Here is a 23,732-nt window from a genome sequence, read left to right on the forward strand (position 1 = left end):
TACAGTAGATATACATGTATCAGTACCACCTTTGGACTCGTGACATACATACATGTTCGTACGCTGCAAGCTGTATATCTGTGTTTCCTGTTGTATGTAGGGCATCTCAGCCCTGTGGAGAAATACTGATACTGGCATTCACAGCTAAGCCCTGGCCCAACATACATGTACATGTACTACAGTATCAGTATATGTGTGTACATTACAGGCTGTATATCTGTGTCTCGTGTAGCGTGTTGTATGTTAAGCATCTCAGCACTGTGGAGATATACTGATACTGCGGGCGATAGTTAAGCCTGGACTCAGCTGGCTTAGGCAGCTACGTAGGAACATGCATGTTTCCCTGTGAGCTATGCCAGCATCTTGGTCATATATGTAGCTGGGCCTCTGCTGTATTATCTTGTAGGGGGTTCAGTCACGTGACCCGCCCCCGGCGAAATCGCCGGGAACACCCGGTCTAACAACTTTCTGAGGCGATATCTGAAGAAATCCTGGACCAATATCCACAATTTAAACATCAAAATAAAGGGAATTTTGTTGTCAAAGTGCATCTGAAACGGCTTGCAATAAAATAATAAGGACGCTGAGATATTCCATAAAGTGTGCGGCGAGTGCCCCGATCTCCGCTAGCGCCGAGCGCGGGCACGCATTTCGGCTCGGCTCGGGTTTCGTATCGTGCCTTATTCGGTCATTTCCGCTTGGGTTCCCTGGCCATATAAGGAGTTGTTCGGGTATCATCGGCTAGACGACATTTCCCGAAGCATCTTGGAAAAATCTGGAGGATTTTCGGCCACTGCAAAGTGAAACGGCGAGGTGAGGAAGTTTTTACCGGCAAAAATTTCATACAAATCGTAAAGTTAGCAATCCACGCACTAGATATGTTAAAAATATACATTTTAAGGAACAATTTGATGTATAGTTTGTGTGGTTTGGTGCGAGATTACGGCTGAGGAATTACAAGATTGCAGAGAGTGCGTAGCGGTCGCTCGATCCCATGCGGCTGGAGTCGGGGTGGGAGGGGGGCGGGTGATTTGCATATTACGTACGCTGACAATTATGCGGGATATTCGTAATTTCTATCGATATTTCCCCGTTTATATCCTGTATAAACAACAATTACACATTTCTACCGATAAATATATCTTGTGTAGCAGCTATTTTCAAGTTTTGACTTGTTTTTTCAAGGCCGAAGTCCCAGGGCAGGAGTGCCTCCAACTATTGGTAAACATTGGGTCTTACCCACGCCAGAGACGCATGCCGTACCACACCGAATTTGCGAACTGTTGACTATGGTAAGCTTGACTATTTTAGTATTTTGTAAGAAATTCAAATACATGTTATTTGTTGAAGTTTGAGAGAGACACACCTAATTATATACTTGTACTAGTTATGTATTTTGGGCTATAAATATGATAGATTTCGTATACTACTATGTATAGTACTACTACTAGTACAGTAGTAGTAATTTGTGATCCACTTGTTTTCGTGTTCTTCATCTTTTAAGAATCTATTGAAAATCAAGTAAAATTTAATATGATATACTTACTGTTCATCATTGGCTCATCTACATTATTTTTTTACTTGTATCCATTTTTTAATACAATGTAGGATTACACTTCAGTCTTCATTTTTTCTTCTGTGATACTGATGGTCATTTTTTTTCCTTTCATTTCCTTCCTTGTAGGATATCGTGGCTTCTTCAAGTTCTAAGTCAGACAGTTCTGTCAGTAGTCACTGTAGTGTCAGTAAAGTAACTGATCAGGGAGATGAAGAGTTCTTGGCGAGAGGTGTGAGTACTGTAACAAAGGAAGCACTTCAACAGGAGCCATGTCATCTTCAAAGATTAGAAGCCTTTGAATTCACAAACGGCCTAGTAGTCCACTTACGCCGGTTGCACGGCTCGTCATCTGCGGATTTGCTCAAACAACTGAAGCAGCTAGCTCCGTTTGAAGTTTTACCGGATGTGGAGAAGTGTAAGGACGACTCCATCGGCAAATGTGTAGCCAATGTGTGGAAAAAGTACCAAGACAAGAACAGAAACCTGAAGAAAGATCGGGAGCGACTTTTGCCAGAGTTCCTCAAAACACAGTTCCAACTTCCAAAGCCAAGGGAACCACCTTCAACAGCGTCAACATCTTCAGTGGTGCACAAGCTCCAACAAACCAGAAAGGATTTGAAAGAAAGTAAGAAACGGCGTGCACAGTCCGAACATGAAGCATATGAGCTGGAAAGAAGATATGAATCGTTGACTCAAGAATATTACTCTGCTGTAGCAGAAATGCACAGAAATGCTGACAGCTTTAGAAATGCTCTAGTAGAAAAGTCTGCAGTAGCCTCTGACTTAAGCGAAGAACTATCTGCAGCAAACAAACAAAATGCAGAACTAAGGGCAAAACTTGATTCCCTGGAAGCCCGCTTGGAAAAGATTGGAACTGTCAGAAACGCAAACAAAAGAGTGAGAAGGAGAGATGTGACTATCGACACGCAGAAGGAAACCATCCATGAACTGCAAGGTGTTGTCAGTGCTGGCGCCCAGGAACTCAGTGAATTAAGAGAAGCCTATTCTGCAGCAGAAGAGAGCAATGCAGGTGCTGCTGAGAAAGTTGCCAAGCTGAACACCAAAGTGAAGTCTTTGCAGGACTCTAGACGTAAGCTAGAAAATAAGATGAAAAGACAAGAGGAGAACAAGTTAAAAGTACAAAAAGATCTCCAGGCCACTGTGGACCATCTCCAAGACAAACTCCGGGACCTCAAAGATGAGAACACAGAACTGCAACAGGTTGAGAGTGTCATGGAAAGCAAGAAAGTAAAAACATTCTACGGTGGCAGATACTGTGATGAAATCAGAGAGGTAGTAATGGAGCTTCTTACATCAGGAGTGTCTATGAATAAGGTGGATGGAGTGATAAGTACAGTCCTGGAGAAGCTGGCAGGGATGACTGTTGATCGGTTTCCGAGTAAAGGGTCGAAATCCAGGCTGCTTGCAGAGGCAAGAATCCTTGCACAGGTACAGGTGGCCAAAGCTATCGTCAATGCAGACAGGGACAAGGGAAACTGCCTCCACCAGGATGGGACCTCAAAGTTCTTTAAAAAGTACCAGACCTTTGACGTGACTCTACCATCAGGCAAGACGTTAACTATGTCTATGACAGAAGTTCCGTCTGGAGATGCTGAGGGAATCATGACAGCCTTCTCCGAGTCTTGTAAGGAGTTAGCAGAAGTTCTCTGTGAGCCTGGAGAGGATGTCGCCAAGAAAACTGCAGAAGTGATGACATCGTTTACCTCAACTATGTCTGATCGCGGGGCGACTAATCCTCTCTTCAACAAGCATCTAGAGGAAATGCGCCGGGAGCTTCTGCCTGCTGTGGAAAAAGAGTGGGAGACACTAGCCGATGATGTGAAAGATGAACTGGGTAGCATGTGTAATTATTTCTGTAAGATGCACTTACTAGTAAACTTTGCAACAGAAGCTAATTCCACCCTAAAGATTTTCGAGGATGCAGTTTCGGAAGGGACAAATCCATTTGCTTTCTCTCAACAGGGTGAGTCAGGGGCTGCGAGACTCATAAGGACTGCGTGTAGCGCATTCACGGACCACGGGAATGAAAAGTCTGGTGCGCCCCAATACTTCAAAAGTCACCTGTCCCATCACCATCAAGAAGAGAAGAATTGGATGGTAGCTTACCGCGGCAACAGGTTCAACATCCTGTTTTATGATGCTGCTGCTGTGTACCACCATCATAAGCAGATAGTCTCCTTCGTCTCGTCGTGGCCTGACCCAAATGGCCTGCTGAAAGCTGTGAAGGCTGACGCCTCACAGAAAGTGTACCTTGCTGGGGTGCGGGCATTGGGTATCTTAGACAAAACTGTGACTGGCCCATTTTTCCGTATACTGGGTATGGAGAAGAAAGTGCTTAGCATGAACCAGCACCTGCACCAGATGCAGATAGGCCTGGAGCGCTGGTCGCGCGATGCCAGCACGCTACTTGCAGGGGAGCCTCTCTTCAATGAGACAGTGGTGGCAAGGCACAAGGATGCCCTGTTTGACTCCTTGTTCGCAGCCACGGGAGATGAAGACCTAGATGTACTGACACAGCAGGCATTAGAAGTTGTGTGCTCAGCATTGCTGATTTTGCTTGAAAGACAAGCAGAAGAACAGCTGCCAGGAGGACAGTTCTGGCAACCCACTGAAACGGAAGTGAAAAGGGCAGACCACGTGCCTACAACAAATGTTGTATCAGAAAGGGACTTCGCCATCGTGGACAACCTTATCAGGGCGAAGCCGAATGCAACTTCACTTTCTTTGGAGGCATATCTCCTGTGGATGAACAATGAAACAAGTGACTGGTTGAGAAGCTTGTCACCAGAGGACAAGAAGAAACACATGGACTATGCGCGTACAAATGCGGGAAAAGTGCATGAACGTTTCAAGGAGAAAAACAAGGCCATCAAGGAAAAAAGACTCCAAACCCTCATGGAAAGACAGAAGGAAAAAGAAGAGAAAAGGAAAAGGGCAAGGATGAAGAAGGTAGTATTAACGGAGAAAGTTGTAAATATGGGAGGAGTGTGGAGAACACCTGAGGAAATCGATGAGAAGATAGGCGTTCTGAAGCAGGAGAAAGAGAAGCTGGATGCGCTGAAGTTTCAGCTCCAGTTTCACAAACAAGTTCTGAAGTCAGAGGGAGCCAAAGAAAACTTCCAAATGACAATAACACGGCCGGGAAAGAAGAAACACACCTTCAGCAGTGAAGAAAAGGTCCTTCACCTCAAAGAAATCGTGCTGAAGAACATGGCAGCCACTACAGATGTAGAAATAGACTCTGAAGAAGAAGAGGATGACCAGGAAGAGTATGTAACATTAAAGGAACCGGAGGCAAGAAGTTTACAGGAGATGCATGCAAAATTAAATGACAAGCTGCAAGATGCCAGAGAGAAGAGAGAAGTAAAGAAGCAAAAGGAAACCCTACCAGAGTACTTAATGGACCCTTCTAAACTGGTTGGGCGTCGTGTCAAACACAAATGCTTTACAGCTGAAAAGGAAGCGAAGTGGTACCCAGGGACTGTTACCAAAATAGTTAACAGGACAGAAGACACAAAGAACACAAAATACCACATAGTATATGATGATGAGAGTGAACCTGATGAAATATTCCCTCTGCTTGTGGACTTGGGGAAGGGTTGGCTGATGGTTGAATAGAATTGTGATCAAACTGTGCTTTTGTTGCAGTAGAAGTCCTCCATTTTGTTTATACTCAAGCAACAAAATACTTTGTAAGTCATGCACGTTAAGGAAGGTTTCTTTGACTTGCTGTGATATTCTACTACATCGTACATGTGTTACTAAGGATTGGTACAAGTGAGTGTACATTTGAGAGGATAAGAAGTGTGATGATTTTTTTGAAGAGGTCAAGTCATTGATGTACAGATAAGCAATGCTGAACAAAAGACACTTTGTAATGAGCGAGGACTCTCATTGTGAAGCACCTCCTATCTTGTATCTACATTTGTATAGTGTATAATGTGCATTGGCTGTCTTTAATGTGGAACATTCACAAGGCATCTTCTGTTTCGACCTACTACTAGTACTAGTGTTAAGTTGTGCTGTGTTTGTTACTACATGTACTACTATGATGTAGTGTTAAGTTATGCTGTGTTTGTTAGTTTACAGGTGTTCCATGGTACAGGCATATTCATGAAGAAAAAGGAATCCAATTGTGTGTCTTGAGTACATATTCATGCAGAAAAAGGAATCCAATTGTGTGTCTTGAGTAGTCTGAAAGATAGAAAAAAAAGACATGATTAGGAATGTTCCAAAAGAAAATGTGAATGCAAATAGCTGTAGGTATAGTGTAAATATGATAGATAAGTCCTATGATTTACATTCCAATATATCTATGTACTTGTCAAAGTCATGGTGGTTGTCCTTTATTGATTTAATTACACTAAATATCATAAGTTAATCAGTTTAGAGACCATTTTCCAAAGGCAAAATGTGTCTATTTGACCATGAAACAGTCCCTTTCGGTCCTTGCATAGATTATAGTAATTATGCATAAATTATGCATAAATTATGCATAAATTATGCATAAATTATGCATAAATTATGCAAATTAATGAAGATATGCTTGACGTCAACATACCCACCAAGTGTGAACATCATATACCCAACCGATGTTCAGATATATAAATCCAAGTGACACAACAAATTTCTTGTAATTCTTCCCATTGAAAACAATAGGATAACGGTGCCATCCTTGACCCCATTGGCCCCATAGTTAAGGCCTTTGTTTTTGGTGACCCAAATCCCTGATTTCCAAGAAATAAAATTATTGTAACTCATCAACCATACACAATAGAAAGATGAAATAAAAAGCATCTTAATTGTCAGAACTAGCCCTATCATATGCCATTAGAATCAGTGTCCTAGGACAAAGGACAATTTTTGACCTGAACCCCCTATATCTTGCAATGTTTAAGGACAAGGGAAGGACACTTTGTGTATAGAACATTGCAGAGTTGTTGTGTTTGAATAAAAGTTTCTGGCATGGTAGCGCCACCTTCATTGGAAGGAGTGCATGAGTGAGTGAGAGTCAGCCAGTGAGAGGCTTCAGTCCCATTCATGTCCCATCCCAGCAGACAATAGTGACACATGCAGGCTTGTCTGGGAGGGGTTCAGCAAACACTGCTATTAATACCCACTTGTTGCTGCTGTGGGCTGGAGGCGGATCTGTTACAGTATGGATACTGCAGGGCGGACAGGGGAGGCTTGGGTGTCAATCACACTTCTCTAGCCACTCTGTCATCCCCGGATTCATAGTATGGTTAATAAAAAAATGTCTAAACTTTTAGTCTATGTAACCATGGTTTAGTTTCGGTAGTTCCTTCGCTTTAAAAAGGTTGGTTTGAGTTTGGAAGTTCTATTCTAAAACTCTGTGGTTTGAGTTTGGTAAGGTCTGTTTCTGAAAGATGTTATTTGAGTTAGGAACATTTTCTGAAACTGGTGGTTTGAGTTTCTGAAGCTCCTTTTCCAAACCCATGTTTTGAGTTAGTTGAGTTCCTGTTGCCCGGAAGCTCAGCTGTAGGCGAGGTTGTGTCAGAGGCACAGACTTGTGCAGCCAGGCCAGAATCTCCGCCAGGAAAAGTGTGGTTTGAATTTGGGCTCTCAGGAGCCAGCGAAGCGTCATGTTCAGAGATCAGCGCTCCACACAAGAATCCTGGCCTGTCACGTCCTGCCGACCCGGGCTAAACTTGGCTGCTGTAAAACATGAGACTAAAACAACCCGGCGGCAGCACAAAATAGCCATAAAACCTGACATGGAATCAAGTCCAGACATCGTAGTCAATGGAAATTGTGTCAGTCACACGGCTTCTGTGGAACTGGTGATTTCCTTAAAAATCTTCATCTGTCACTTCATAAACCCTCATAAACCAGGAAACATAAAACTACATGTTACTGCCGGTTTCGGGAGGCTGGATCTGAGGCTACCTTGCCATGTATCTCTCCCTGTGACTGTCTGAGGCTATGTTTTAAGGCCTGTTTCAGAACGGCTGGGGCTGAGGCTATGTTTTACTTTTAAAGAAGTTTTAGGAAAACTGGGTTTTAGGCTATGTTTGTTTGCCAGTTTTAAGATGCCTGGGTGTGAGGCTATGTTGAATCGCCTGTGTTAAGATGGCTGGGTGTGAGGCTATGTTGAATCGCCTGTGTTAAGATGGCTGGGTGTGAGGCTATGTTGAATTGCCTGTTTTAAGATGGCTGGGTGTGAGGCTATGTTGAATCGCCTGTTTTAAGATGGCTGGATGTGAGGCTATGTTTACATGAGTGTTGACTTCAGCTGTTGTTATGTTTGACTGGTCGGCTGTTATTCCCTCATTACCTAGAATTTAATAGAGTCCTGGGCGGACTAGTGTGGCTGAATGTGTGACTTACTGAGGAAAATACAGGCAGGAAATACTTTCTCATCATAGTAGGATTGGTCAGTCGACCAATCGTAGGGAATTACGCTGAGGAAGCGACCTTCGACCTCCGCTCGTGCCGTCCTCAGAATTGCGACATCCGCCGTCCGTACGGCTGGGCTCGCCTCCCGCTCAACGTTCCGTCGGAAACCTTTCCCCTCTCGAGCTTTCATGAAGCATTTCAACCTACCGTGCGGCGCTCCCCAACTCCCGAGGCACATGAATCTGCCAAGAAACTCGCGGGTTGCCGTCCTCGTTGGGCCCGACGCCGACTCAAACAGCAGGGCCGCGGTGTGCACTACAGCAGCGTGCTTGGGCTCCCAGTGACGTTGCCCACCTGGATTCGCAGTTCTAAGCGAGAGCTCCTCCCGACCCTGAGTCTCTACACTGTTCGTAATCTTTGGCGACGTCCTGCAGCGAGTTTTCTTCACCAGCCTGGGACTGCACACCCGTTCCTGCCTGCCTATAACGTCCACAGAGACAGTGAGTCCACAGTGACCGGAACGACAGCCCCCCTCCCCACTTCCCGCCAGTGATGCCGGGTCTCGCGAGATGCCCGAGACGCCCGGACTTTGGCAGCCATGTTTCTTCTCGCGAACTACGTAAACAACTTTTCCACGAGCGGTCCTTCCTCAGCGCCCGCCTCTCTCCCTTTCCACCCGTCCCTACACGGACTCGAGACTGCGGCGTGCTTCTATAACAGCTTGCACAAGGCTCCCAGTCCACCCACTCCACGCCGATGCGACTTCACTTTCCGGTCCGATTCGGAGTTCGCGGCAGCGCCCTGCAGCGAGATCGTCACCAGTCTGGGTTCGCAGAGCCGCAACTACTGAACTTAGTGTAGAATAGATTAGAGTAGTTTAGCACAGCCAGATTGACAGTGCATCAAGACCAGCTCCAGCTGCGTACCGAAGACACCCATGACCCGCCCACGGCCCACTTCACAGTACTAAGTGAGAGCAAGGAGGTTGACGCACCTTTCCGGCCTGACTCTACGCTGTTCGACAGTGCCCGGTGACGTTCTGCGGCCCGTTCTTCGCCAGTCCTGGACTGTTTTGCATGAACTCGAATATCTAGCTACTTCCTAATTTAGATTTAGTACTACCTCTACAACTAACTACATTTCCGCTACGCGGTTTGGGGCCCTCACTTCTTTCGGCTTGGCCGTTGATGTCTTTGTACAACCAATAAGCCTCTATCACAGAGCAGACTCACATATTAAAGACATCACATGCCCCAAACCGCGTAGCTCTCTTCTTGTATTGTATATGCGTACGTAAGTGTAATTATAGTAGGATTGGTCAGTCGACCAATCGTAGGGAATTACGCTGAGGAAGCGACCTTCGACCTCCGCTCGTGCCGTCCTCAGAATTGCGACATCCGCCGTCCGTACGGCTGGGCTCGCCTCCCGCTCAACGTTACCACCATCCCGCCCTTGCTGCAATTTCGTTTCTTTAACGAACGAGTAGAATTGTGTAAACTTACCAATACTGTACGTAAATGCCACACTGCAGTTTGTGTTATGACCGCCAAGACCACAGTCTTTGGCCGTTGATGTCTTTGTACAACCAATAAGCCTCTATCACAGAGCAGACTCACATATTAAAGACATCACATGCCCCAAACCGCGTAGCTCTCTTCTTGTATTGTATATGCGTACGTAAGTGTAATTCGACAGAATCCACAGAAGTCAGGACAGCGTTTGTTTTGAAGCAGCATCTCTTGTGTTTAGGTACACTGTGCAGTGTGCGCAGTAACGGCAAGACAAGACAAGACAAGACACTGTGTTAGCAGACAAGTGTCAGAGTTGCTGTGAAACAGGCGAGTGATTTCCACCAGCCCAGAGCTCCGCCCCCACTCCAGTGGGTTTCCCTATTGCAACAGGCGGAGGGGAGAAAAGTAAACAATCAAAAACTGATTAATAACAGTAAACTGTGGTGGTGTGCTGAGGTGTGCAGGCCAGGAGGACAGGGCCGCTGGATTGTAGAGATGGGTGTGAGAAGTAGAGTTTAGATGAGTGCTGAACTGCTGGAGTGACAGGCGGGGTGATGGATGTGTGCCTGTGTAATTTATGGGGCTGAGAGTGCCCTGCAGGCACACTGGCTGGGATTACAGAGTCCTCTCCTCTCACAACAACTCGCACAACAATGGTCTTACCATCGACCCTCTCCTGCACTCTTCTCCCAGGACAGCTCCTACTCACCCTCGCACACATCCTCGGTGAGTTGTTTGTGATGTACAGTTTTAGGTTGGAAGTGTTGTAGAGTTTTGGGTTGAGAGTTGGTTCAGTTTTGGGTTGGGAGTTGGTTCAGTTCACCAGGTCTTATCAGTCACGGTTGGCTCCCAAACACTGGTCCCACCAGCCCCAAACTTCGGCTGTTTATTTAAAGTTTTGAAGGGCCGGCTCAAGGAGGGTTGAACTTCTTTTGTGGCGGGACTTAGCGCGACTTTTCTGCGCTGAAGGGCGGGACTTAACACGACTTTTCTGCGCTGAAGGGCGAGGGGGAAACTGGGGATAAATCCCTGCTAACTCTGGCAGGAAGCTGGAGTGTGTGTGTCAGACTGGCGGGCGTCTAACTCGCGCCTGACCCTGCCTGGCTGGGCTCAGGTCTGGGACTGCAGGGGCCTTACAAAGCCAGGAGTGGGGCTGGTATTGGTAGGAGTAGGGTGGGTTAGACTGGGGTGGGTTATAGTAGGGTGGGTTAGACAAGGTTAGGTTGGGTTATTCTTGGGGGCAGGCCATTTGTAACAAAATGTCAGAAGTAAAGTGGGCATGCCGCTGCGGGGACGGTTCACTTCCCCCCGCTGATCCCTCGCCGTGTTTCTGTCCGAATGTCAGGCTGTTTACCTTTCCCCAACCAACAACCCGGCCGCTGGAGTGTCACAAAGCGCCCTTTGTGGAGCCCGACGTTTCAGGCCTGCTGACCCTGAAGAATGCGGCACATGTAGTGGGGGGAGTTCCGTAACTCCAGCCGGGCCCTTTCAGGGACAGGGTCGCTCAATGGGCCCACTGCTGGCTGTAACCCGATACACCCAGCTGTAGGCAGCCACTCATGCAAGCTCACTCCAGGAGACTGTATAATTCTTTGCTGCAAGCTAGCCAGAAATTCACCAATATAAGTCTGTGTGGGTAAAGTTTTACCCAAGTGTGACTAGAAATGCACACCATGGGATAGGCATCATACATGTACATGTATCTATTCCTGTGGGGCCGAAAAAGGAATAGATGTTAGGCAAGTGTGACCAGAAACTCACACTAGCAACTGGCAAGTGTAGGATAGAGTTTTACACAAGCGTGACTAGAAAGACATTCATGCCTTGTACCAGGGCATTGGTGTATGCTGCTATGCAGCCCTGCCTTGGAGGATAGGAAATACACGCTTCCATATTACAGGGTAGGTCTGTAAGATAGAGTTATACACGCTTCCATATTACTGGGTAGTTCTGTAAGATAGGGTTTTACAGAAGTGTGACCAGAGAGTTGCCTAAGTTTGTAGTTCTTGGTACACTAATGTAGTTGCTGGGTACAGTGTAGTTCTGTAGGATAGAGTTTTACACAAGCCTGACGTGTGATTTTCCGTGTCCCTTTGGAGTTGGCTGGAAATTAGCTAGCTTGATTACCCTATTCCCTGCTGCCCTGAAGTGTCAGGATTACCTCATTCCCGGCTGCCCTGAAGTGTCCCTAAGAGATGTTCAGCTTGTCCCAAAGTGAAGTTTAATTGTGCCAAGCTGTTTTTGATCTATGTAAACAGAACTGTGCTGTGATACCATCTCTGGGCCGGGCATGTCTGTGGGGATACCAGCTTCTGGATGGGATTAGCAAAGTCAAGGTGGATCATCGTCACATGGGCAGGAGACTGGAACATCTAGTGGTCTAAACTTTGTTCTCAACTTCTCACAGCTTTGACCAAAATTTACTAACTAAAGGTGGTTACATATAAATACTTTCACAAAGTTTCAGCAAGTTTAGATTTCCTATCCAGCTGCAAATACCATCAAAATGTGGAGCAACTTCTTCCTGACATCCCCATCCATAGATTTGTCCAGGCAACTTGTTAGGGGCACTGTTGCTTGTCATCTGGCCTGTGCTGAACCATCTCGTCTTGTTGGAGAAAACTGTTCATGCTTCACTCCTAACCACTACTTTAGGAAGGAAACGTGACCAGAAAGCTCCGTTTTTTCCCTCCTCAATCTGAGTGGCACATAGATAACTGATAATACAAATGTTCCTATGAGAGTTAGCAGTAAGATACTTGTCAGTTCTTCTCAGCGGAGCATCCTGTCTCTGCCTGTGCCCGGCGGGGCTCCAGTCCACTGGAGAAGGACGAGGCAATATTGCCCGTGACCTCCGACCTTGGGAAGGGCCTCCTGCTGATGCATGCTGGGGGGTCGCTCTGCAGACATGAGCAGGGCATTGTGGGATGGGCGGAGCGGGAGGGTTGTTGGATGTCCGCGCTGCGAGGAGTTGGCAGGTCCCGGTCTGACAAACAAGCCGGGCGGCTGGACGGGACATGCGGCATATCAGCCTACAGACTGGATACCAGCCCCACAGGCAAGCTGGGGTAGGCCATGCAGGAGTGATTAGTCGAGCGGACATGGGATCAGGAGGTCGTGGGTTTGATTCCTGGCAAAGCCAGGACAGACACTATGTCCTTGGGAAAGGCACTCTTTCATTTCTCCCAGGTGCACATGGGAACCACTTTCGTTGGGGAGGGGGATGGGCGAAGGAGGGGGATGGGCTCACACAGTGGATAATAATTTGAATTTGAATCTCTGGGACTACCCTTACCTACATGGGTATTACCTGTGGCTAGATGTACATGTGTATTACCTGTGGCTAGATGTACATGTGTATAACCCTAACCTTCACCGAGCCTGCATGTGTACCTCATCATCATCCGTCGACCTCTGCAGCAGAGGACGGGGCGAGCCCTTGTCTGTACCTACCTGTTCAGTTCAAAGGTGACACCAGTGTACAAGTCCCTGTCGAGTCTGACAGAGCGAATGCATGAATTATGACCCCCAACTTTACGTACGTGCACATGACCCTACATCACCAGCACCCTCCAAACATGCCTGTAACTTAGTGTAAGAAAAGCCTCTCTAAGCACAGAGAAACACTCTGTGACCACGGCGCGCTCGCCGGTAAACATTGTAGCTCCCTAATATGTGGGGCAGCTGCTGGGTTGGTATGGAGGCCGGCGTGTTATGGTGTTGTGTTATGGCAGAGAAACGCGGCGTGTCTCCGGCCATGTTTACACTCAGCCCCAGCTGTTAGCTGGGAAACAGCAACAAATCCAACAGTTATGCAAATAATGCTTCTCATACCCCGGGTTATGTTGTCATTACGCTAGTTATGTGGTCGTGGAAAAAACAACAATAGTGGATTTCCAGATAAACCTGCTGCGGCCAATATTATCGGTTGTGTTGTTGTCATGACAACTAGTGATAAACTGATGCGGCTGGAACCCACAGATTGAACAGTTTAGAAAGTATATCTTAGCAGCCATTCCAGGCTTCTGTTTTTATTGAATTGACATTTATCTATATCAACATTGTAACATGGTTTCCAGCTTTGCATAGAATATTTACATGCGAATATGTCACTGCTGAGATCTGAACTGTGTTTATTTGTTTTGACGTTTGTTTATTTGTTTGTTGTGCAGGTTCTCAGGGTTCAGCGTCCACGGCAACGCCAACGGATTTGCTGGCTGATCCGAGCGGGTAAGATAACTAAGAAATCTTCTTTTCTGGTTACAGGGAGGGGGGTCTTAACTTGTTACAGGGGGGTCCTAACTTGTTACTGGGGGGTCTTAACTGGTTACAGAGGGGTCTTGACTGGTTACAGGGGGGTCTTGACTGGGTATAGGAGGGTCTTAACTGGTTATAGGGGGTCTTAAATGGTTAAATGGGGGTCTGACTTCAATGATTATAGGGAGTCTTGGTGGATATGAGAAGATTTTGATATTGGCATCCCAGTTTACTAAGTTATGGCAACACAAGAAGGTAAGACAGGTGATGTGGGGGGGGGGCAGAATGTCATAAATGGAAAGGAAGCTTGTCATCAGCTGGTCAGGTGTTGTGTGGAAACTGACGACTATTTCTTCACGAGAAAAATTTGCTTTGAAAATGTATCCACCCTGAACCTGATTCATAATGAAAAGGTTTGGAATTGAATCAAAACAGCCACGTTCCCTTCTCAAAGAAACATTTATCCTTTCGTCAATCGTCACACAAACTTCTGCAGTCATTTCTGGCACCATGTTTGTCGGAGCGCCGTCTGAACAGAAACAGGCTCAACTGCTCAAAGTTAACGTCACGGCATAGCTGACATACCGCGAGAGCCAGACTGTTCAACATCCCACCTGTATGGCTCTGTGTGTGGAGAAGCTCAGGGCCTTGTTTTGAACAAGTATTTCAGACATATAACCGGTACTGTAATTCTGGATTTGTTAACTGTAACTTTTAGCTGATTTAACGGCCACTAGTCAACAGCTAAAATTTCATCATTGCAAATATTTGATCACTAAAATTTGAGACAGGAATGTTTGTTCCCGCCGTGACCTACTCCATTTTCCCCCAAACCGCTATATTTTCCTGCCGCTATATTAAAGTGATTTACAGTACTCAATCATGTTAGCGAAGATAATCAAAGCACTCAATCAAAAAACTTGATTACTGACAACCACAAAGACGGAAGTCCCAAACTGTCTGAGAAAAGCAGCTGTATTTATGATGGGTATGATATAGTACAACTTATATAAGCACTCAAGATGTGCGTCAAGAGTTATCCCATAAATATAGCAAAAAATGAAAAGGAGAATATCTAGCCATGAGAATGCTTGCAGTTTTTGTTGTGTAACTTTGTGTAAGCCCCGCCTGTGCTTCGTCAGACGTTAGCTGTCGCATGCAGACAAACAAACAAACATGTGGATATAAACAGCCAGACAGGCCATTCTGGCTGGTACATAGCCAACAGACACTTCCATGGGGCTCATCTGGGGGGATACAAGTGTCATCACTTGAGGGCCTACATGGGGGATCCCAAAAATGCCTAAGTTAGGCTAAATTCCGTAATATGAACTATGCAGTATGCTGAATTCAATGCTATGCAAATTGATTATCTCACTACGAATTACAGGAATAAAAAGCTATTGAGAAATCCAAATAGCTTGCTGATGCCTTACGATAAACTCCAGGTTCCCTTCATTGATATAAGGTAGGAGCAGCATAGTCAAACATTTTATTCCATGGATCGAAAAGTTAACCTGCCTCTGTACAACTACCTGAGCTGCAGAATACTTTCATCATCTGTGCAGACACGTATCTTTGGTGAGTCCAGTTCCTAACACTAGTAACAGAGCAGTCCCAGTACAAGTGTAGGACACACACCGGGGAAACAGGCAATTTGTTCAGAAAGGTCAAATCCCACGAACATGCAGCTGATTTGAATCTGGAGCAGATACCTGGGAAGGAGAGCAGATACCTGGGACAGAGAGCACCTTGCCCTGCCCGGAATGTGTGTGGTGTATCGTGGGTAATGCCAGACAGGCTGTTCTAATGAGTCGTCCTTGGTTTCCACTCAAGTCCGGATAAACAAGGAGGGAAGTGAACTTGGAGCACGGAGAAGGTCGCAGGAAGGTCGTGCCCTTAGGGAGGGGGAGGGGAAATATGGGCCCAGCTGGGACGGGAGGGGTTAAGTACAGGGCCATGGAAAATTGGCAGAGATGGGAATGGAACCCACGACCTCTGGGTCTCACCCAATAATGGCCAACCATGTTGTTTACCTAGCAGCACAACATGAATGTGTGTCAACCCTGAATGAATGAATCAACCCAGGCAACATGGCTACTTGTGATACACTTTTGCTATGGAACGAAATATAGATACAGACTGTTGTGAAGAATCTGTGAACCCCTAACTAAGACAAGTACTTTGAAGGATTATGCCCCCCCCCCCCCCCCCAACATTCACTTACACATGCCTGACACCACAGAGCAAGCTCTGTTTAGAAAGTAGAATTTTAAGATATACAGCTATTTTGTAGTTTGTAGTTGCCATGCAAAAGTCGCCATACTTCTTGTTGCATCAAGGAAGCATCTGGCTGTAATTGAAAGTGTGTGTTGTACCTGGGACCAACTTCCCTATAACCTTGCTCACACTGTTCCTGTAAGGGAACCTTCATGTTGTTTGTTTCTTTGTGCCTCACACTTACTCCTGTCTGTTTCAGGCTCCCCAGAGCGGCCACAGATCCACCCACCAGCAGGATAGGAGAGCAATGTAAGTTCATATCCCTGCAGCCTCGACTTCTGAAGGTCATCATGCATGGGGGAAAGTATTTTATGTTATCAATTGAAGTGGTTCAGTTACCGGTTCCTGAAAACTTGAGGCTGATGACTGTGATACACATGTTGACCTTGAGTAGTCACCTTGAGCAACCTCTGCATGTGTGGTACAAATAATTCTTGCACATTTCACAGTCAGGTAATTAGTAAAGCTGTAAACCTTCACAGCCAGGTAAAGCTGTTCTTTGGGAGGCTTTGCAGACTGCCTGCTGACCTCAATCATGTTTGTTGACCACTGAAGGTCGACCTTTCTGAACTCTGTTCTGTCCCCAAACTGCAGTACGAGACCTTCTGACAATTTCTGAAAGATTGAATTCAAAGCAATAAATTGTGTTGCTTGCCTGGAGATCACCCCCCCCCCCTGGTTCTGCCCCCCTCCCCTTTGGTGCTACCCCCCTCCCCTTGATTTTGCCCCCCTCCCCCTGTCCCTGAGCATTTCTAATTGATTCCGGGGCGTGGGTGTGTGCTGTGACCTTGCCAGTGCCAGGCCTGTGGACTGCATCTGGTTCATGTCACATTGTTCTGGTGTGACTTGTAGGCACCAGAAATCCATTGATGTTTTGAGTTAGGGAGATTTTGGGCTCAGCTCATGTGGCTGAGGGCTGGAACAGGAGAAGTTGGTCCCTCCAGGCCTGGCGACCTCTGCACACTACAAACTGGGCTGTAAAATCTCTCACCTGTTCCAAACCAATCACCCTGCTCCAAACCCATCACTGAAAACCTCAGAGTGGCCCTCTGGCAACAGGAAATAAACTTCCTGGTTCTCACTTACACAAGTCTCTGTACTGGTCTTACCGTATATTTGCATTGAATCCCTCAAATCATTCTTCAGAGCTATAGAAAATTTCTGTGTAAAGTGAAGACATATCAGAAGTGAAGTGTATGTTGTATTTTCTCTCCAATTCTGATGAGTTTTCTGTGCGAATGTCTTGCAGCAGTTGTTTGTGAATGACTGATTGCCAAACTCTGTCCTGGGATTAAAGTTCCAAAATTCCAAACTCTTCAACCTACGTTGTTTGAAAACCTAAAGATCCTGGCCCAGAAGGAAAACAAAAAGGAAACCTTCAGTAAAGAAAGTTGTACGTATTATATTGTTGGAGCAGACAGGTCTGTTTCCATAACCATACGGAGAAATCCTGACCTTTGGCCTGATGTCATAGGTCAGTGCTAATCAAGTAGGAATCTACTGCGAATCTACTGGTGGGAAAGGGGGTGAAGTCTGCCATCTCTAATGCCCCCCCCCCCACCATGTTTTCCAGTATGTATAGGAGGGGGTGAAGTCTGCCATCTCTAATGCCCCCCCCCCACCATGTTTTCCAGTATGTATGAGGGGGTGAAGTCTGCCAGCTCTAATGCCCCCCACCCTGTTTTCCAGTATGTATAGGGGGGGTGAAGTCTGCCGTCTCTAATGCCTCCCCCCACCATGTTTTCCAGTATGTATGAGGGGGTGAAGTCTGCCGCCCTTATATTCCCCCCCTTATGTTTTCCAGTGTACCTTCAGCTGGTGGAGCCGATGCACAATGTGACGATCGGCATGGGCGATCGCGCCGTGCTGCGCTGCAAGGTCGAGGGCATTCCCCCGCCCAACTTCAGATGGTACAAGAACGACGCCCCGCTGACCTCCGAGCGGCGGCGCATCCAGATCCGCAACTACAGCTGGGGGTCAAGGTTACGCATCAAGAAGGTCGACACGCACGACACGGGGTACTACCGCTGCGTGGCGACCAACGGGCAGGACAGGGTCTCCACACAGGCCATACTCTACGTGAGATACATGGCAGGTCAGTACACAAACAAACAAACACATCAGGGCTCAACATACGCACCTCCAACCTGCAGTTAGCAGACAAGTTTCTAGACTGCTGGGAAAATTGTAGAAAAGTTGCAATTTCGCAGGATCTAACTCGAAGAAGTTCGGCAAATTTATCCTAATTGGAGGTGACAAAAGTATGTTGAGCCCCAGAAACAAACAAACTCCTGTTGTGTGGTGTCAGCTGTCCTCCGGGACTTTCTGTGACTTCGGCAGAACTCCGACGTCGAGCCTCCTTGGCTAATCAGAAATGAAACATTCGGGTTCCCCTCAGAAGTTATGTGGGAAATGGCAGGGAATGTGGCAGGAGTTCAGGGCTGTTAATAAGCCTGAGGACCACCCTGGCAGGGAGGAAGCAGCACAGCCGTGGCAGCACGCCAGACGGGAGGGGGGCACCTTGTCTGGCTCAGTTTAACCCTCCGACTATCACTGCAGCACCTTGTCTGGCTCAGTTTAACCCTCCGACTATCACTGCAGCACCTTGTCTGGCCCAGTTTAACCCGCCGACTATCACTGCAGCACCTTGTCTGGCTCAGTTTAACCCTCCGACTATCACTGCAGCACCTTGTCTGGCTCAGTTTAACCCTCCGACTATCACTGCAGCACCTTGTCTGGCTCAGTTTAACCCTCCGACTATCACTGCAGCACCTTGTCTGGCTCAGTTTAACCCTCCGACTATCACTGCAGCACCTTGTCTGGCTCAGTTTAACCCTCCGACTATCACTGCAGCACCTTGTCTGGCTCAGTTTAACCCTCCGACTATCACTGCAGCACCTTGTCTGGCTCAGTTTAACCCTCCGACTATCACTGCAGCACCTTGTCTGGCTCAGTTTAACCCTCCGACTATCGCTGCAGCACCTTGTCTGGCTCAGTTTAACCCTCCGACTATCACTGCAGCACCTTGTCTGGCTCAGTTTAACCCTCCGACTATCGCTGCAGCACCTTGTCTGGCTCAGTTTAACCCTACGACTATCACTGCAGCACCTTGTCTGGCTCAGTTTAACCCTCCGACTATCACTGCAGCACCTTGTCTGGCTCAGTTTAACCCTCCGACTATCACTGCAGCACCTTGTCTGGCTCAGTTTAACCCTCCGACTATCGCTGCAGCACCTTGTCTGGCTCAGTTTAACCCTCCGACTATCACTGCAGCACCTTGTCTGGCTCAGTTTAACCCTCCGACTATCGCTGCAGCACCTTGTCCGGCTCAGTTTAACCCTACGACTATCACTGCAGCACCTTGTCTGGCTCAGTTTAACCCTCCGACTATCACTGCAGCACCTTGTCTGGCTCAGTTTAACCCTCCGACTATCACTGCAGCACCTTGTCTGGCTCAGTTTAACCCTCCGACTATCGCTGCAGCACCTTGTCTGGCTCAGTTTAACCCTCCGACTATCGCTGCAGCACCTTGTCTGGCTCAGTTTAACCCTCCGACTATCGCTGCAGCACCTTGTCTGGCTCAGTTTAACCCTCCGACTATCACTGCAGCACCTTGTCTGGCTCAGTTTAACCCTCCGACTATCGCTGCAGCACCATGTCTGGCTCAGTTTAACCCTCCGACTATCACTGCAGCACCTTGTCTGGCCCAGCCAACTCCAGACAGTCTTAAGTTACTCCAACCCTCCGACTATCACTCGAGGGTTAGCACCTTGTCTGTCAAACCTACATCCACTTTCTTATTGGTTGAACAATACTGCCTATTTTGATCAGCGCCAGGATCAGTTCCGGGTCCAAGTTATTTAACCCTGTGAGTATCACCATGGCTACCTGGCCTTGGTGCTTAATGGGTTAAACCTGCCGAACGTCACAGAAAAGCCTGCCGTGGTGTGTTTTTGCTGTTTTTGTCTCTTCCTTTTTGTGTTTTACAAATGTATTCTGTAAACGTCCCGAACAGTTTTCACTAACCCTGACTAAATCACCCCTCTAATGGCAGTGGGCCGGCCTGCACACAGCACCTATCCTTGTGCGGCCGGGTCCATCTGCAGGTGGTTCTGGGGGGGGTTCAGGTGACGTGGTGTGTTCCGCACTAATGGACTAACCCACCCTTCCACACGGCGGGGGGAGAGCCCAGGCACTTCAGGTGTGAAAATGTGGTCCCTTTTCTTCCACAGCCAACCCCTCCGGAACGCTGCGGTTGGTACAGCCCATGAACAATGAGACGGTCCAAGTCGGCAACAGGGCCAGTCTAAATTGCAAAGTAGAGGGGCTGCCCTCCCCCGTCTTTAGATGGTACCGAAACGACGCCCCCCTCTCCGCCGAAAAAAACTTGCGGCTAGACATTAGAAATTATGAGTGGGGTTCTCGGCTGAGAATAAGGCATGTGGAAACGCAGGACACTGGCTACTATCGCTGCGTGGCCAGCAACGAGCACCAGTCCATAGCAACCACGGGTATTCTGTATGTAAAGTACATGGACGGTAAGTTCAAGTCATTTTGTCTGGGTGAAAGGTCGTAGGTGAAAGGTTGGCCTCTGACGAGTCAGATAGAATAGGGCGTGGTTTTGGTTTCTCTCTCCTGACCTCTGACCTCCGTTCTATGTTCCTTTCTAACCAGTTTTTAGAGGTGCTGATCATATTTTCCCAGCTGAAGTGGCCTGTTGTTGTTGTTTTATTTTTCTGAAGGAAACATTTTCTTTTTGCTTTTGCTGGCTAGAAATTGCCGAGGCTGCTGCTTTGCCGTAAACCCTCAGAGCAGACTTCAAACAAACTCGTTCCCTTCCTTCTCCTACTCAACTGTTGCTTGTTCAAACTTGTTTGTCCCGACGTTTTGTTCATGTACAACCGAGTAGATCGTTGATTAACTGTACAACAATGTTCCGTTAGCTGGAAGCGATGTGTTTTGACTGCATATTGATATCAGCATCCCAAGCATAGATAAATACATCCCAAATGCTCTAACAACTTCTACTGTGGACTGTTATGAAATCATTTTGCAACTTATTTTCACATCAATCCCACGAGCAAAGATAAGGCTTAGGTCACCAGTAACAATGTGCAGTCCTTAGAACCATTTGATGCCATTTTTATTTGTTACTAGTTTCATGTTCGTTGTTGTAAGTTGTTTGTGATGACTTTGCTGACTGTTTGATAGCTGAGCCAACCGTTCCCTGTTTGCCTTGCAGATTCTCACACGCCGGCCACCTCAGACGGGGACATGTAAGTCTGTCGTTACGGCTTCTTTATGGTCTAAGATTTACACTAGTTATGCACAACTCGGGAGTGGCAAGAAGTTTGGAGTTCCGTAATGCTTGAGATAAAATCTGGGACTATCTAAAGGTGTTATAAGTGAGCCTTACTCAAAGGAAATAAGTCATCAGAGGTGACAAGAATTTGGTCTCATGCTGAAAACTGGCCCTTCTTTGGGTTTCTGAAAGCAGCTGGAAGTTTTCCAGTCTGAAACAGAACCTGTAAATGTGGTTGGAAATGCCAGCCATAGTTTAGACAGTATTGTGAAGTGATTGTTGTTGTTTATGTTGTTGTTGTCGTCGCTGTTTACAGGGGTGGTTACTGCCAGCAGTACCGAGGTGCCGCCTGCCGCAGTTTCATTGGGAACGCCACCATCTACATGGACACACTCCGGGCACAGGGTGAGTCTCGCTCCGGTAAAAACTGAGTGGTTGATTCTTGTGTTGGAGTGTTGTTGATGCTATACTGTGCCAGGGTGAGTTACACGCTCTGGTAAAAACTGAGCGGTTGATTCTTGTGTTGGAGTGTTGTTGATGCTGTACTGTGCCAGGGTGAGTTACACGCTCTGGTGAAAACTGAGCGGTTGATTCTTGTGTTGGAGTGTTGTTGATGCTATACTGCGTAGCTGGTCTTCTTGTTTTTAGCGAGTGGGAGGGCAACTGGCAAAAGATTGACGCACCTGCTTTGCCCTCCCTCCACAGTGTGGTCAATTCTGATGATCATGAAACTGGAAACAAGTGGCTAACATGCTGTTTTCCCCTCAGGTATTATCGAGAACCAGCTGACAGCTGCGTTCATGTTGTTTGTTTGCTTGTTTTCCCTCAGGTATCATCGAGAACCAGCTGACAGCTGCGTTCACGGTGATCGGGACGTCCAGCGACCTGACGAAGCGGTGTGCGGACTACGCCATCCCCTCGCTCTGCCACTACGCCTTCAAGTACTGCGACGAGCACTACCCGTACCCGCAGCCGCGCCAGCTCTGCCGCGACGAGTGCGAGATCCTGGAGAACGACATCTGCAAGACGGAGTACATCCTGGCCAAGACGCACCACCTCATCGGCGAGTGGATCCTGCCGGACTGCTCCGAACTCCCGCTCATCGGGACGCCCGCATCGTCGAACTGCATCCGCATCGGGATCCCCACCATGAACCACATCAACAGAAGTAAGTACTGTAACCATGGTTACTGTTCCCATAGTTACCTTAGCTAACTCCCGCTCATCGGGACGCCCGCGTCGTCGAACTGCATCCGCATCGGGATCCCCACCATGAACCATATCAACAGAAGTAAGTAACCATGGTTACTGTTCCCATAGTTACCTTAGCTAACTCCCGCTCATCGGGACGCCCGCGTCGTCGAACTGCATCCGCATCGGGATCCCCACCATGAACCACATCAACAGAAGTAAGTAACCATGGTTACTGTACCATTCCTCTTCTGTTGGTTACCTTAGTTACCTCTAGTCATAGACACAAGTATCCGTGACATGTCATTGGTTATTGTTTCAATCTTGTCGCTGTAACGAGGGTTTGTACAGCTCTATAAACAAGGTGTTCTTTGTTATCTAACCTAAGGCTGTCTGAGTGTGGTAAAGATGTGCATGTGAGGATGCCCTGTACAGTAGCTGTGGTGTTTAGGTGGGCCCACTATGCCCTGTGCAGTAGCTGTGGTGTTTAGGTGGGCCCACTATGCCGGTGTGGCCTGTAGGGTTTGCTTGGCAGCAGAATATGTAGACATGGGAGTTGATCGATGCCAGTTTATCTAACACAGCAGGGCGGGGCTGGCAAACATGTAGACTCTGTGTAACTATGTATCTCAGTACCATCCACATTATCAGTGGCCCTAAGGGGAAGGGTGGAGATAGATGGTCAGGGCTGCCGACAGGTGAACTATGTTGCTGCACGTGTCCTAAAATACAGGTATGTGGGGTGTTTCTAAACAGGACACAGAGGTCATCGACCTCATTCTGGAGAGGTGCTGTAGGTTATCGACCTTTTTTGACCTTTCACCTGTATCCCTGCAGGTCACTCGTGTTACGAGGGCAAGGGCAGCGGTTACAGGGGTACGGTTGCCGTGACGAAGTCGGGGATCCCGTGCCAGGCGTGGAACCGGGAAGCGCCGCACGTGCACTTCCTGCGGGCGTCGCAGTTTCCCGAGCTGGCGGGCGGGCACAATTACTGCCGTAACCCTGGCAACGAGATGGACGCGCCCTTCTGCTTCACTACGGACGAGTCCACGCGGGCCGAGGAGTGCGACATCCCCAAATGTGGTGAGTTCCCGGGGTGTGGGGAGGGGGGTTCCCCCAGGGTCAGGGGAGGGGGGTTCCCCCAGGGTCTGGGGGAGCCCCCGGGGTCAGGGTGGTGTCTTTGTTACCTTAAGTGTTGATACGTTTAACAAAATAAATCCAGCAACTGGATAAACTGAAGAGTCAGATGTTTCAG

The 23,732-nt window shown here is 47.5% G+C and overlaps 2 protein-coding genes across 2 annotated transcripts in view; both read left to right on the top strand.

The window, feature by feature from the left end:
* The window catches only part of LOC136444171 (inactive tyrosine-protein kinase transmembrane receptor ROR1-like), a 61,722-nt gene that overhangs the window by 32,223 nt on the left and 5,767 nt on the right, over nt 1-23,732 (top strand). Inside the window, exons 2-9 of the mRNA XM_066441644.1 lie at nt 13,620-13,677; nt 16,184-16,233; nt 17,789-18,079; nt 20,217-20,522; nt 21,227-21,260; nt 21,603-21,691; nt 22,116-22,454; nt 23,315-23,560. Coding sequence (XP_066297741.1) covers nt 13,620-13,677; nt 16,184-16,233; nt 17,789-18,079; nt 20,217-20,522; nt 21,227-21,260; nt 21,603-21,691; nt 22,116-22,454; nt 23,315-23,560 — 1,413 coding nt within the window. The remainder of the gene's footprint in view (nt 1-13,619; nt 13,678-16,183; nt 16,234-17,788; nt 18,080-20,216; nt 20,523-21,226; nt 21,261-21,602; nt 21,692-22,115; nt 22,455-23,314; nt 23,561-23,732) is intronic.
* LOC136444635 (uncharacterized) lies at nt 727-5,908 on the top strand. Its single transcript, XM_066442283.1, has 3 exons — nt 727-813; nt 1,186-1,292; nt 1,685-5,908. Exons 2-3 carry the CDS (start codon nt 1,290-1,292, stop codon nt 5,195-5,197), a joined length of 3,516 nt encoding a protein of 1,171 aa, XP_066298380.1. The 5' UTR covers nt 727-813; nt 1,186-1,289; the 3' UTR covers nt 5,198-5,908.

Source organism: Branchiostoma lanceolatum, chromosome 11, assembly GCF_035083965.1.
Source record: "Branchiostoma lanceolatum isolate klBraLanc5 chromosome 11, klBraLanc5.hap2, whole genome shotgun sequence".
In the NCBI taxonomy this organism is placed as follows: Eukaryota; Metazoa; Chordata; class Leptocardii; order Amphioxiformes; family Branchiostomatidae; genus Branchiostoma; species Branchiostoma lanceolatum.